The 14,787-nt window shown below is 42.1% G+C and overlaps 1 protein-coding gene across 10 annotated transcripts in view; it reads left to right on the top strand.

Moving 5' to 3' along the window:
* The first annotated feature begins 1,644 nt into the window (after positions 1-1,644).
* Positions 1,645-14,787, top strand: part of fbrsl1 (fibrosin-like 1) — a 276,651-nt gene continuing 263,508 nt past the window's right edge. For 5 of the 10 annotated variants that reach the window (XM_040028506.1, XM_040028514.1, XM_040028508.1 and 2 more), the window contains exon 1: positions 1,647-3,003. In XM_040028506.1, the coding sequence (XP_039884440.1) occupies positions 2,701-3,003 (303 nt within the window). In that variant the 5' untranslated portion in view covers positions 1,647-2,700. Of the gene's footprint in view, positions 3,004-14,787 lie in introns of all 10 variants that reach the window. The other 5 variants (XM_040028511.1, XM_040028512.1, XM_040028509.1 and 2 more) reach the window with 2 other exon arrangements.

The raw sequence follows: 14,787 nt of genomic DNA on the forward strand, positions 1-14,787 counted from the left end.
CTTGAACTGTGGACAGCTGTAAACAAAAGACAAGAGTCTTACAATTTTATAATTGCATATGCACAGGTTACAGCCTAACCTGATGTTTATCATAAAAGGATCATCATGCTCACTCACTCAGTGCAGACTGTGGTTTAATCACCTGCAGTGTGCTGGATAATTTACCCTGCAGCACTCTGTATTTGCATAAAAGTACTTTCATTTTGCATTTTGATGCATTGCTTTGCATTTCCACCAAAGATTCTTATGTTAAAGAAAATTTCCACACCTGATCCACTGCACTAACTACCTAAGTACTCCAGGATAGCATTTGTAGCTTTGACACTCCTGTTTGGCATAGTGTGAAAATCAGGTGATAAGCCAGAGGATTCCTATAAGCAAAATTTCACACTCAGTGGTGCGGTTCATCTTCAGGTTTCATACTTATTAGACGATTGACACTAAGTCTCTAGCACCATTCATCGGTCACAATATAGCCGCAATATAGTATTTTGCTAAATTCTTTCATTCATATGCGTTACGAGTTCATCAGAGAACACTTGACAGCATGCCATGTGTTTGCTAATAAAGTAATAATAACCTAAACAGCAAGCTTCTTTCATTTAAGCCCACAGCAAGAGAACAGGTTTCCAACTAAGCAAAGTATTATGCAAATACTCACCAGACATTTACAAAGGAACAACTTCCTCGACTTGTGTAACTGGAAATGAGATGCAGATCCTCTGGAAGTAAACATAATCTACAATCTATAAACTAGCTTGCCTAGAAAATTGGACTGTTGGCTTCTGAGGTTATGTTTCCATGTAACTGAAGAAGTCGATTGAGAAAATACCTTTATGAAAACATAATCACAGTATAGAGTATCGATAACGGTGTTAACCTGAGATACCTGTTCCTACACGTCTGCATCACAACCTGATGGCTCTGCAGGGGAGAAAATAAACATTTATAAAGGCTTGCAAAAGTCTCTGTTACAGTTTGGGTGGTGTTACGGTCACAGTAAGGGCAGTGAAACCTATAACTGAAATAAATATTACACAGTGGAGTGATTGTATAATGTCATTGCCCTGATTTCTCCTGATAGAAAGCAGATAAATTAAGCAGTTTCACTTTGCACAGGATTCCCTGGAATTCCCTCAGGGACCCCCTGGAAGTGCTCACTCTGCAGAGACACAGCAGTCCTGCTCAGGCTTTACAAAAAGGTTTGGGGCAGGGTAAATATGACAAACCCATATTTCAAATATATATTTTATTACAGTGCACTCGTGAAATTCTGACCTTTATGTGACAGTGAAACGCAGCTTTACAGCTTTACACTTTCTGTTGTCTGCTGGTGAATTTAGAGAGTTGGGGGTTGAGGTGGGGGAGAGGGGGGGAGAGTCAGCATGCTCGGAATGGAGAAGCTGTCAGAACCTGATAGATGAGAGTGTGTGAGAGGGAGACAGCGCAAACCGTCAGCGGGAAACGGCATGATGTGGCATCAGCTCCGGCAGACAGACTAAAATAGTGCCTTGTATGACAAAGTGTACCCAACAGTGAGAGAGAATGATTTTCCCTTTCTCTCTGGCTTTCTTTTTTTTTTACACAAGCTTCCTTCCTATGGTAAATTGTAGGCCAGAGGTGGCGGAAATACGTCAGTTATGTGGGTTCTCTGAAGCTTGACTGCGTATCTTAATTTCGGATGAAGGGAATGAGAGATAGAGAGGGGAGGGGGCAGAGAGAGAGAGATTTTAATCACTCCTGTCGCTTTAAGGACACTTATCAAAGCCTTATTATGCGAACAGAAAATACCAGGAGCCACTGAGCAACTGAGGGACGGACTGGAGTGGAGGTTTGTAGGGAAACTCAACGTTATCTAAACTGGAATAGACCGCTTCGTTGCCCTATGGAGTTTGGATGTCTGTCTTATCCGGACGGCTCGGGTCATTTAGGAAACACTGCGCATAGCCTAAGTAGCTCTCAGACTTCGGATCCTTTGCTTCTGAAGCGCAGAGCGGAGAGGAATATGGCTTAAAAGTCAACGCGTAGTCCGCGGGATTATTCTCTCATTCGACAGCTTCTATCGACACGTTTACCAGGCGTTTATTATCAGCATTATCTCGGACGGATACTGTCCCGATACTGTCTCTCTCTCTCTCTTTTTCTTGCCAGACTTGGATCATGGATTGGGGTGGTGGAAAACAACAACGGGCAGCGACATGATTTCTCTGCGCTGTCTGCAGTATGCTGCGAGCTCCCGCTTTGAACGCCGCTCGTTATTACTGAGATGCCACAAAAGTTACGAGACGAGTGCAGTGCGCGGATTTTGAGCGTTTCGCCGTTTTTTTGCACCTGCTTTAGCGGCCAGCGCGTCGACACGGCGCAGATTCGTGACCGAATAGCGTGCGGATCCGCGTCGCTTCGCTCACTCTCACCCAGTCGCTCGCCTGCGCGGGGATACTTGGAACGTTTGCTTATCGTAATGGAGATTGGCGAGGTTTATACTCAAGGTCATCCACTGTTGTGAGGCTACGGTCGCCTCGTTATTTACAGAGCCCTGCACGCAGCGCTGTCTCCACGTTATAGCGCAGCGCAGGCTACGATCCTCAGTCCGGTGTGTGTGTCTGCGTGTGCGTGCGTGCGCGTGTGTTATTTGATATTGCGCGAGCTGTGGAGTAATATTGCTGTTTCTTTCGGACTCTGGGAGAATTCTCTGACAGCATGGATGGGAAACTGAAGCAGGGTCGGAGATGTCGATCCAAGCGGGAGAGAGTGCGGAGGTTGCGGGAGGCTGGGAGCAGAGACGCCCGCAGCCCCGACCCCAACTCCTCCTGCTCCGACAGGGAGGGACACAGTCCGGGGAGGGACGCCGCCTCCCTGCCCGGTAAAAAAGCTCCGCACCCCGCGGCCGCCGCCAGAGTCTCGCGCCCCCCGCGGCGAAAGAGACGAGAGTCCAGCTCGCAGGAGGAGGACATCATTGATGGATTTGCTATCGCCAGCTTCATCAGCCTGGACCGTCTGGAGGTAAGGAGGAAGCGGATCGTTAACTGTTTGTGTGTTTGCATTCTTCATCATGTGTCAAGAGTGTGTGTGTGTGTCTGTCTGCGCGCGTGTGTGTGTGTGTGTGTGTGTGTGTAAGTGGGTCCTCACCCACTCACCAGCAACATGAAGGACTAGTCCAATTTGTAGCCAATTTACTTGAGATGGCGGTAATGAGATGGATGAGGATTACTCTTGTAATCGTCTGATATTTGTAGATGAGAGGATATCCCTCAAGGTGATCAGTGCTCGCTTTGATGTGTGGTTGTTTGGAGTCCTTGTCATGAAAGTGTTTACAACACACACACACACACACACACACACACACACACACACACACACACACACACACACACACACATCTGTTTCTTGAAAATTACTTGCTTCAGAGAGCCAGAATAAACAGGTGCTTTGGTGGGACAGGTTTGGATCTGGTTTGTGCGTTTTTCTGTTTTCTGCTTTCTTGACACTCCGACCTCTGATAAACTGCCTATTACATCATTCGTGTATTGGAGGCTGACACACCACGTGCTGATAACTCTGCTGCTGTCATTACCGTGTGGTAGCTATGTCAGATGTCAGAGCAGTGATTTCAGGAAGAGAGGAGGTTCCCCTGTGACACCCTCCTTTATTTAGCTCCTTTATCTCATTACATTCAAAATGACAAATGAAACATAGCTCCCTGTGGGATATTAGGCAGACTGATGAGGCAGGTTTGTTGTTGCTTTTTTTATGGCTCATTCTGAGGATGGTACTGTATATAAATAACTACCTTTAAAAATATATACCTAATACTCACTGGTGTCTGTGTATTTTAAGACGATGGCCTCGTTTGAGAGGCCGTGGATCCAATCACACCTTTCTATGTAAGCTTAACTATGGTGGCTATTAATCAGTCATCAGTCATGCCTCCTACATAGCTCTTATTCAATATAATGGTGGACTGCGTGTTTGCAGCATAAAATCTTAACCAGTTGTCTATTCTGAATGTAGGATCCACTCACTTGAAGCTGATAATCAATTCTCCACTGCCCAGCTCTTAACAAGTTTAACCTGTCAGGGTCATCTGTGATTATCCTGCAATTCCATTTAGCTTCATGGTACTTAAAGCAGGCGGGAAAGCAGATAGGAGTGCAAGGGCGATCCCTGAAATATTGTTGGGAATTAACTTATATGAGAAGATTAATGATGTAAAAGGCGAGTGCAGTGATGTAAAACTGCTTTAATGACACTGCAGAGTTTTTTGGCTAATCGGGCTAAATTTCACAAGCGGCACTCACCCCAGATAAACTTGTTATCAAGTGTGTTGCTGCCCATTCTCCTCATTCATCTCCATGTGATTTTGTATGTAAAAGCACCTTTGCCCTCTGTGCTGCATGGCAGCCACTTCTGATGGCTGGAAGACTTTGAAGTGCGCTGCACTTAATGACTTCTGGGAAAAGTAACACGTGTTGTGATGCTGTAAGACGTCTTTTTAGTTCACAAGTTGGACATCTGTCTCTGATGTGGGAGATGAGGTTAGATTTATCCTTTGAGGGTTTATCTTAATAAAAACATTACAGTAAATAAACGCTGCCTCTGTGAGAGCGAGGCGAAGCCAGATAATTATCCAATTTTAGTTTTACACATTTACTAGCTATAATAATTCTCTGTGTTGAGTGAACACAGAAAGAACACTGTGCGCTGCACAGAAGCTTATGTTTCAAGGCTACGCAAATGAGGCATGATGCAGCTCAATGTGAAATGATACTCACATACCAGCTACTTGTTGATAATTGGTCTGATTTGCATGCAAATGGCCTGCGCTTATTAAATGATGTTAGTGGATCTGGTACAATTAGAAGAAGAGATGAGCACAGATAGGGGTTTTTTTGTGCCTCTGATTTCTGTGCATGTGGTAAATGAAATCAGAGTGTTGACTTAGTGCTAATTTCGTGTATTGTTTGCTGTAAGTGACAACGCTAATGACATTTGTTTTAGCTGCATCACTGAGAGTGAAATGGCCTCTCCGCGGTGTGTGCCCACCGGAACCATCACATCGTCTGTCCATGAGTCATTCTTTCACCTACTCACCGCGTGCTTGAGTGGAGCTCATGACCTACTCTACCTGTGCTAATTACTCATCAATTATGGGGGGGGGGGGGGAGCAGTCAGGGAATAGCTCTGACTTATTGCATTATGCTCCGATAAGCTGGCACACCCTCTGGAGAGCGAGCGCGTGGTCCTCCTGACCTCTTTAAAGTGACTGATGGCCAGCACGGTTGTGTTTATGTCAGGCCATACAGTCGGTCTCATTAGGATTTCACCGTCATTAATATTCCACCCTCCCCGGGTTCAGTGAGCCCATATGGCCAACATAGCAATATTTACTTGTGTTTAATCTCATTGCTTTCAAATCTCCCTGTAATCTTTTTTTTCGTGTGTGTGTGTGTGTGTCTGCTCTCTGATGCACTTCAGGGTGAATGTGTTTCATAAAATCTACGTCACCTTTGGGTTACTGCTGTTTGATTGTCCCATTCTAGTCTGTAACTCATGCCTGAGGTTACGGGTTACTCCCAGAGCACTTCCACTCTAAGCTCACTCAGTTGATATTCCAGCTCAGCGCCGATAGGATCGAGCTCCCTCGATGAAGGCTTAGGCTGTGTGGTGGTCTTGCCTGCTACCCCGTAACCCCGTTTCATTACAGCCGAAAGCAATTTGCAGCCACAGCCGCATTTGATTACACCGTGTTTATTCGCTTTGAATCCCCTCGTTTCTCACAGGAAAGCCGCTTACTTACCTGTGCAAATCGACTACGCAAACACAGCCGTGCTGCTTTGTCACAGGCAACTTATGATGATGTTTTTTTTAAATGGGGGTATGATTCAGTGATGATTCAAAAAGAGTCAATCTGTTACTGTGGGCTGTTGAAAAGGAGAAAAGCTCATGCACAGTTTCTGTGGTTTTTATTTCTTTTTTAAGTAAAGAATGAAATCATTGCGCATGAGTCAGGGAAATTATTCCCTTATTTTTTTCTCTTTTTAAGAAACACGACTTTAAGAAGAAGGATAAATTAGCCCGTATATTAGTCTGAGTAACTTTCGGGAATTCTTTCACTTTCTGAAGGCCAATTTCGTGGACATAGCAGCGATATAAAACAATTATGCTTTACAGCTTATACCCTCCAGAAGTCTCCCTGTGTGTATCGAACAAGTGAGGAGATAATAAAATGACACAATTATCCATCTGTCAACGTATTAATAAGATGTTTGATTTGCTCCATTTGCTCTGTGAGTGATGTTGGAGTGGCAAATCCCCTCTCGTTAATCCACAATCCTTCTGTTCATCTGCTTTAACATGAATTTACAGATTTGTTTGGGTTTTCCGTTCCGCAGCGTGGGTTTCTAAATTCAGTCTAATGGGGGATTTAGGTTTAGTTGATTTAGTGATATTACAACAGTGTGAAGGGCAGGAGGCCAAGGGGGTCTGGGATTCTGGCGGAAAATGGGTTCATATATCAAAGACTCTGTCTCTTTGTGTATCCAGGGACGTTTTGCTTGCTGTTTTCCTGCATGGCCCTGTTTTCTCAAGTTTTGCACACTAATCATCCTCGATCGTTGGCTACTGAGTAGCACCGCTGGTGCAGTATGGGGAAATTAAGTCCCTTGCCCTCAAGGAGCTTGACAGTAGTTGTTAGGGAAACTGAGATTTGTTGCTTCATTTTCTCTGCCTGTGTTTTGGCAGCTGGTGCATGGATTTAAGCCAGCAACATTCCAGATACAAATATGTGTCATTATATATCATCAAGTGCTGCGATGAAGTCAGAGCAGCAGTTAGAAAGATTTTTTTTCGCCCCAGAGACTTCCCCTTAATATAGCTACACTCGAGTGTCTCATAGTTAGCACCCAGATATGACCACATGCTAACTATTTGGAGTCGTTAGTAAGGCCAGAACTCAAGATTTCATGTTAGAAAGCACACTTGTGCAGAGACGTGCTGATAAATCCTGAGCTCAAACTGAAGGTTTGGCTTTCAGCAGATTGACGGATTGTGTAAAGCTTTAAAGAGCCCAAAAATCCTATAATTTCACATCTTTTCCCTGGGTCAGCTTTGTGTTTCCGCTCTGCTCGTTGCCACTTGAGTAACACGGTGCAAACCAATACTGGCACCTTAAACCGCAGCAGTCCTTGCTGTAGTGAGATGTCTTGCTTCCATGGTGAGGCAGCAGATTTGTTGCAGGGGTTGCAGCAATCTTGCTTCGTGTTTTCACTTTCCCCCAACGGTGATAGTGCTGTGCATCATATGTCGGCACTGACAAACAACTCCGGCTTTAATTAACAAGGCAGCCCCCCGAGGCTCCGTTGCTCATTGGCTGACGCATCCCATGGAGAGAGCTTTCTTAATGCCAGTGGGACGTCCCCAAGCCCTGGCTGTCTCTAACTGTCACACACTGTAGGCGACAGCGTGGCTGATAAATGCATGGTCACATTCGCAAGCCTTTTCTCTGTCTGACACGAACACATGACCGAACCTCCAGCGTGCAGCTGTCCAAGTTGTATATTCTTAAAGTTTTCCCTTAAAGAATGGCTTCCTAGTCAACTGGTCATTGTGCATTTATATTGATTTAATTATTGAATAACATCAGAACATGATAAAATGTGGTATTTTTTATGAGTCCTTACTAATATAATGTTGTTGTGTCACAGCAAGTCGTGAGTTATTCATTTACGCGCTGCCTCATGCTGCTGGAATCAGCAGCCTGTCGTGTTTGTGCTCTTCCAAACACATGTTGCCAACAGGAGAGTTGCTGAGTGCCCGTCTGGTAGACAAAGCATGCAACATCAACACTCAGACGTGGTTGAAAGGTATATATAAATGCAGATCGGTCAAATAGCTAATAGATAGTTAACTGTCTGATTTGCTAATGATGATGTCACTGGTGCCATGCGGTTTGAGTTTGCTTTTTCCTTTTTTGTGACCCATCAGGCCTTCGTCAATTCATTTAATCAACCAACTTTTGGTTGATGACGATGCTGCGGATCTGGAAGCAGGATGATCACTTTTCTCTGTTACTGACAACACCGTATTCACAAAAGTGTGAGGCCTGCTTAGAGATCGCATGTAACGCGTATTTGTATTAGGAACTTCCCAAAGCTGATCTAGGCTGCAAATGATCTTCTCCAAAAAAGGGGAAATGAGCATCGCAGTTTCCCAAAGCTCAACTGCAAAATAGTGTATAAAGAGATTTGGTTTACTGGCTTTGTGAATACCAGCAAGCCAGTTCTGGCATCCCTTTTGTTCATTTCTAATTAACACTTATAAATTGTTTCAGCTGTTAAGATGTTAATGAGTTAATGTGCAGGTGCTTTCATTTTTAGGCGCTGTTGTAGATTCCATAGTAGGTTTAGTGCAGTTTTTTCAGTGCCTGTTTTAAGGAATATGAACATGTTTTTATTTTGCCCAATGAGAAATGTTACATGGCTTTTTGGCTTATTATAGTTTAAGAAAAAAAGGGGAGAGAGTGAATAAAAAATGTAGATTTAATTTGATTTGATTTTGTGACCTTATCATTTTACCAGCCTATAAATAGCAGCCCAATGGAGAGCTCCTGAGGGAGTCACATGTTACACTGGAAGGGCAAAGCATCATAGATTTCAGTGACAGTGGACCAGAATAGGTACATTTGTTTAAACCTACCTTCCTTGTGTATCTTCTGACCACTAGTAGAACTAGAAAGTAGTGTTTTGTTTTTGTTTTACTATTTCTTGTTTAATTTGAGTCAAACATCCGCACATGCACAGGTACAAGCATGCAAACAATGCAGTTTACATTCCTGCTGCCAGTTTCACATTATTCACTCAGATCAACAGTTGGTTGCAACACAGGGAAATAGTGTTCCTGTAAAGGCAGATAAGAAGACGGCAACCTCGCAAACGTGGGCGTTAACTGTATTTGATTTAAGATGTTTACAAAAATCAGCTACAAGGACACACAAATACTATATTAATAAGGAGCATTGTTCTGAAGTACTGTTCTTGATGGCGGTGAAAGCGAAAGTCGGTGGTTTAACAGTCTGTCTGAGAAGAGAGCAACCCTGAGAACACGTTTGATGGTCTCTTTTGTGCATTTATTGAATCACTTGCACAGATTTTTTTCAGTTACTAACAAACAAAAAACAACAACAAGAAGACAAGTTATGAAAAATGTCACGAGCTAAGAATGATTTGTATGTTCTTATCATGTGTGATCATATGTATTTGTTGATTTCTGAAGGTTGGAAACCAGTGGGATTAATGGCTGCCCTCTCCAGCGAGAGCTTTGTGAAACTGTCAGCTGTCTGTTTTTAGGGGTCTGAATGTAACGACACTTTTAACTGTCAGAATAAGAGCCTCTTTGTTTTCAAGCTCAAAGCTGTAAGCTTGGTGACAGTGCACACTGACACATACTAAGAGGCACATAAAAGCACGTGGGTAACTTGTTGTAGGCATATATATCCATTTCCTGCTTGTCGTCCTGAGCCGTCTTCCATCTTCCTGTCTCCATATTTTCATTGCGGTGAATGACAGGATGTAATTAGCTTCTGATTAAGATGCTGTCCCTGAGCCTGCGATGGATTAGGAGCTGCACTGTTATAAGGTTTCCACAGTAATTATCTGCTGCTGATTTGTACTCCCCCCCCTTTTTTTTGTTGCTTTTCACAACCACTTTCTGGCTTCTTGATTAATGAATGTTATTAAACAATGTAAACAAAAGACATTTCATTTGAGTAGTTTAAGAAAAAGACATTTTGGGGGGATAACTTCATAGTAATCATAATTGTCATTCAGCTGAGGTATTTTCCAGCCCTGTGATTTTGGTTAATATATAATGGTGCACTTGGCCGCGGAAGCTCTGAATGAATGACTAGCAGACGAGGGCTGTGAAGGATTTACAATAAAAGTAATGAAACCTAAATAGAGAGGGCACTCTTTAAGTGGCTCATTAAGTAATGGCTGTTTTCCTTTTCAGCCGTGTCCTTCTCTGGCATAGAGCAAAGAGAGAGCTCTGAAAGCCTGGCTTACTTCAGCCTTCATATCACTTGAATCCCTTTTCAACATTTTGTTTATGTGCACGATTGGAGGTCGCTTTTTCCAGCCTTGCAGACTTATTTTGTAGAAAGGTTGCGGTGTCACTAAGAGTTGTGTGTTGGGGAAAAGTACTGATAATGATTTCAACAACACTCTGCTGCAAGCAAATATAAAAGCTTTTGTGTGTGTGTGTGTGTGTTTGCTTGTTTGCAAGAAACAAGCTGTACCTGAGAAAGAGAAAGGACCTGAGTTTACCAGGCGACATATTAGAGTTGAAATGATGATATGGTTTATGTACTTTAAATAAAGATAAAATTAGCTGCATAATGTGACAAAGAACATGCCTCTTTGGCTTTATCCCGGTTTTAAACTAGGCAGAACTTGCAAGCCGAGAGCTCGAATAAGGAATAATTACTACTAAACGTAAGCGTAGAAGTGCAAAAGTCTTGGATCAACCTTTATTTCTTTACATTTTGCTGGGAAAATCGGTACGGGGTTGAGTTTGTACAACTCTAACAAGCTTAAAAGTCAATATTTCGTATGGCTGCATTTATTTTTCAACATAACCTGAACTCTCTTATGTGATCTTCCTTTAATTTATTAAAGCAATCATAAGGATTAGTTCTCCAGGCTTCTTAAAGTACATTCAAAGCTCTTCTTTGGATGTTTCTGCCTTTTGTTCTGTTCTGTATCAATAATGTTGAGTTTTGGGCTCCAGGGAGACCAATCAACGACTGAGAGCGCTCCATTGTGTGTTCTTCTATCCAGATATACTTTTACTGCATCCTCAGTGTGTTTGGGTTGTGGTTTCGCTCATAAATGAAGCTGTTGCCAATCACTCACTTTCCAGATGGTGTTGCATGGGTGATCAACGTCTGATGGTACTTTCCTACCTTCATTCATTCCATTGGCTGGCTGAAATATAGCCCCAAACCATGACAGAGCCTAAACTGCATTTTGCAGATGGCTGCAGTGACTCACTGTTGTATTTCTCTCCCGACATCCTGTGTACATATTGACAATTTCGGACAGAAATTGCAAATTTGGATTAATCGCTCCATAAGACCTGTTGCCACTGACTTTTCAGTCCAGTAATTTTTCATACCTAAGGCTTAAGGATGTCTTCTCGACAGCCACCGTTCCTTTGAGATACAAACAGTAGATAGATCAAGGGTGAGATAATCTCTCAGGTCCTGCGTCAGATCTTTGACCCTTTAGAGCCGGTCAGAGCGGGCACGCTCTGTTTTGCGTAACTATTTTTAAATCCCGGTAGCTCTGCAACCACGTGAGCTAGCACAATAATTTTTTTTGCATATGAAACCGGAGGAGTTGTACTTACATCTTATGCCATCAGCTTGTCCTAGGTCATGGTTTCCTTCCACATAAAGCTTTGCAAAAACTGCATAAAAAGCACTTGCAGCAACAAAAACATAATATTCCAGAAACACGCTTCACCGATCCGATCAGCTGTTCGTAACACTTCCTACGTTGGAATAGACGTCAGCGCGAACTCTCGCATGTCCGCCATTACCTGCCCGAAACCGGAAGTGATGTCATTTTCGCGGAAATGTAGTTTTTTTTACCATCAGGGCCTCATAGCCTATACTGGTGTTTTTAAAAGTTATCTTTGACTTTATGACTTTCTGTGTCGTTTCTGGGATGCTGAGGACTCATATTGCACTGCTGGAAATAGTTTATTTTGATGCACATGCTGCTTTTTTGCAAATTTGCATTATAATATTTATTTTCGTTTTTCCTGCAGTATATAAAAATTGGTGTATTTCAAAAATAAAACTATGAAGACACTCAAAATAAATTTCCTGTGGTGGGAAACTATTTTGTGCAACTTTTTTGTATTTGCAGTTTTGAGGGATAAGCCTCTTAAATTTCTCTAACTAGAAATATATGTTAAAAAAGCAAAAACGATTTTCAATTTTTTTGTAGTTTATTGCACTTTTTTGCAATTTATGTAATTACTATGCACTTAATGAATACATATTATTAAAATCTGGGCTATAATGGTTGTATTGATGTATAGCAACTTGAAATGCTCCCAAAAATGGCTCCACACCATGTAAAAATATAATATAAGCTCTGGCGGACTTGGTTCTATGGTAGGTCTTAAAGGGTTAATGGATTTTATTCCTATTTCAAATGCTTTTTCTCATAGTTTTTTTTTCCTTGCTACTATTTGTTTTGACCTCCACTTGTTCAATTTCTTCAAAATGTTCAAGGACGCACTGCACACCATGGCAAAAAAAGGCCCTGTTTTCAGCTAATAGCTCTATTGCTGCAAAAATAGTATTTTATGCCAACCTGTGGTATCATTAGATTTTTTTTATTACTTTTATAAGTAAATAAAATTTGAGCAGAGTAGATAAAGACGCTACACAATGTTTAAAATCTCTACAGCTGACACTAAAATACCATAGTTGACCGCATTCAAGCTTTCACTTTCATGATACAGTTTAAAGCTTTTAGAGACCCGGGATGATTCAGCAACATGGTATTAGTGGCACAAATCTCAAGTCTTCAAAAACAGCATGCAGATTACAAATCAGCCTCCAGTCCATGTGGTCATGTTTTTCAGGAATGGCTTGTTTTCAAAGGCATGACTCACACAGTCGTGACATTGTGCAGAGTCTTGCTGCATGTTTTCTTAATAGATCGCTCTTGGTGTGAAAGCAATTAGCGTTAACAGTTGTCGACATGCTCTTCTGCTACCAACACTCACTACCAACACCAGCTCTGAGGGGAATAGTCTTTATAGGCCAAGCGATGCTGACAATAATTGCTCAGCACTCAGCTCCCCATCTGAAATAAGATACAGTGATATGTTAGGCTGCAATTTATTACAGCTCATTGTTTGTTGGTGTGTTGATTGCATTTGCAACATTTAGCCTTTTCTGTGTATGAGTTTCTGTGTGGGTGCAGGCGAAGCCAAATAAGGACTGTTGCTTCAGTGTTTTGTGCGATAGCTTTGGCAGCCATATAACAAGCCGTGGCCAAGATAATAGAGCTTAGATAAGAGGTTGGTTATGCAATGTGGAATTTCTCTCTTTCCTATTGCTACGTCGGCTCCATTCACTGTCTGGATGACTTTTGTGTGACAACAGTGGATTGAGCTGCCACGCTCAGTTGTGCCGTCGTTATGAAGCACCTTGTCGCCCATCCGCACTCTCAGAAAGACTGTGTGGGGGCAGGAGTTTGTCACTCCTGATGCACTGTAAATGAAGGGAAAGTTGTTTTTCCCTCCATCTGAGTGATTATCGCCCTTTCACTGACCATTGTTATCCACTTCTGATAATGACTGTCAGGCAGTTTTCTTGATATGTGGTGCAGTTGGTATTTCAGATGACCCTTTTAACAGAGTATATTTTCCCCTTGCGTCTTCTTGCTTGCTTTTCATAGTGCAGTGTGGCTTTGAGGATTATTGCCTTATTTGTTATTATGATCTTCTTTATTTTATTAACTTTTCTATCTTCCTGTGAATAATATGACATAGCAAGTTTTTCAAAACTATCAATAAACGATAGTGACGAGCCTCTTGCATGTTGGGTAGCAGTTAAATCGATCTTTTCTGCGCTTGCTGCAAATGAATGCTGTTGAGTGCTCCAGAAAATCGGGGAGAAAACATACAGTCATGGTTCTGTGCAACAATTCAGTACTGAAAAACACCTTTGATATTGGGATAAAGTGCTAGAAAAGTCATTTTCTTGTTTTCCCACAGACACTGTTACATAACCAGTGTTTGAACATTTCTACTCATGAGTACAACATGTGGTAGAAAAAAGGCCTTTTTTGTTAATATTCCAGCTAGGGCTGTTCGATACAACGATATATATCGGATGACGATATAAAAACGTCTATCGTTTCATATTACGCTATCGTTTGTTTCGTGGTGTCGCAAAATAAACCGTTTACGGCAATATTTTTTCATCGTTATGATGATCACTGTAGAATTTCCTGAAGTTCTCTTATATTTAATATAGCCGTGTCACTACCCGATCCGTACCGGAAACCCGATCGGTACCCCGCATGCGCGAAAGGTGTCTACTTCCGGTCGAAGCGTTTTACGATAGTTACGGGTCAGAGTATCTGTTAAGATGTTAAGAATAATAAGTATCTCTTAAAATGTTTCCAATAAAGAAACATTTCAATATAATGTAGACAAAAACTAAAAATGGTCATTTTAGCCTTTTGAAGGGAGTATCTGCCATCAAACAAGAAGACAGCCGCATGTATCCACGACGGTGTTTGCTAGCTCACCTTACGTGCATTAATGTAATAACGTGGTTAGAGTACGCAACGTAAATTACACACGAACAACATTAAGCTACTCACTGCAGAGAAGAACGGCTGCTGCTGCCATCATCATCCTCATCATTCCTGTTACACTGGCAGGGCTAGCTTCGCCTTGGGCATTTTTAATCTGTAGCTCTGCTCTAAAAGAACGTACGTACCTGGACCCTCCTACTACGCTTGCATAGGTAAAATGATTGGCTGGAATCCAAAGTGTATGACATCTCAGGAAAAAAAAGCACCGAAATGTGCGCTGCTTTTCGGTCTGGTTACTACCGTTTATGTCATTATGGCACCGGATACCGGTACCCATCCCTAATCTGGAATAACAAGGATATTTTATTTAAAAGAAAATCTCTCTTCTTCGATAGTTGGTTTAGGAATGACATTGTTTTAGTCAACCAATTATTTGATTCGAATG

The sequence above is a fragment of the Simochromis diagramma genome, unplaced genomic scaffold (genome assembly GCF_900408965.1).
Source record: "Simochromis diagramma unplaced genomic scaffold, fSimDia1.1 OVJJ01000781.1, whole genome shotgun sequence".
Taxonomy (NCBI): domain Eukaryota; kingdom Metazoa; phylum Chordata; class Actinopteri; order Cichliformes; family Cichlidae; genus Simochromis; species Simochromis diagramma.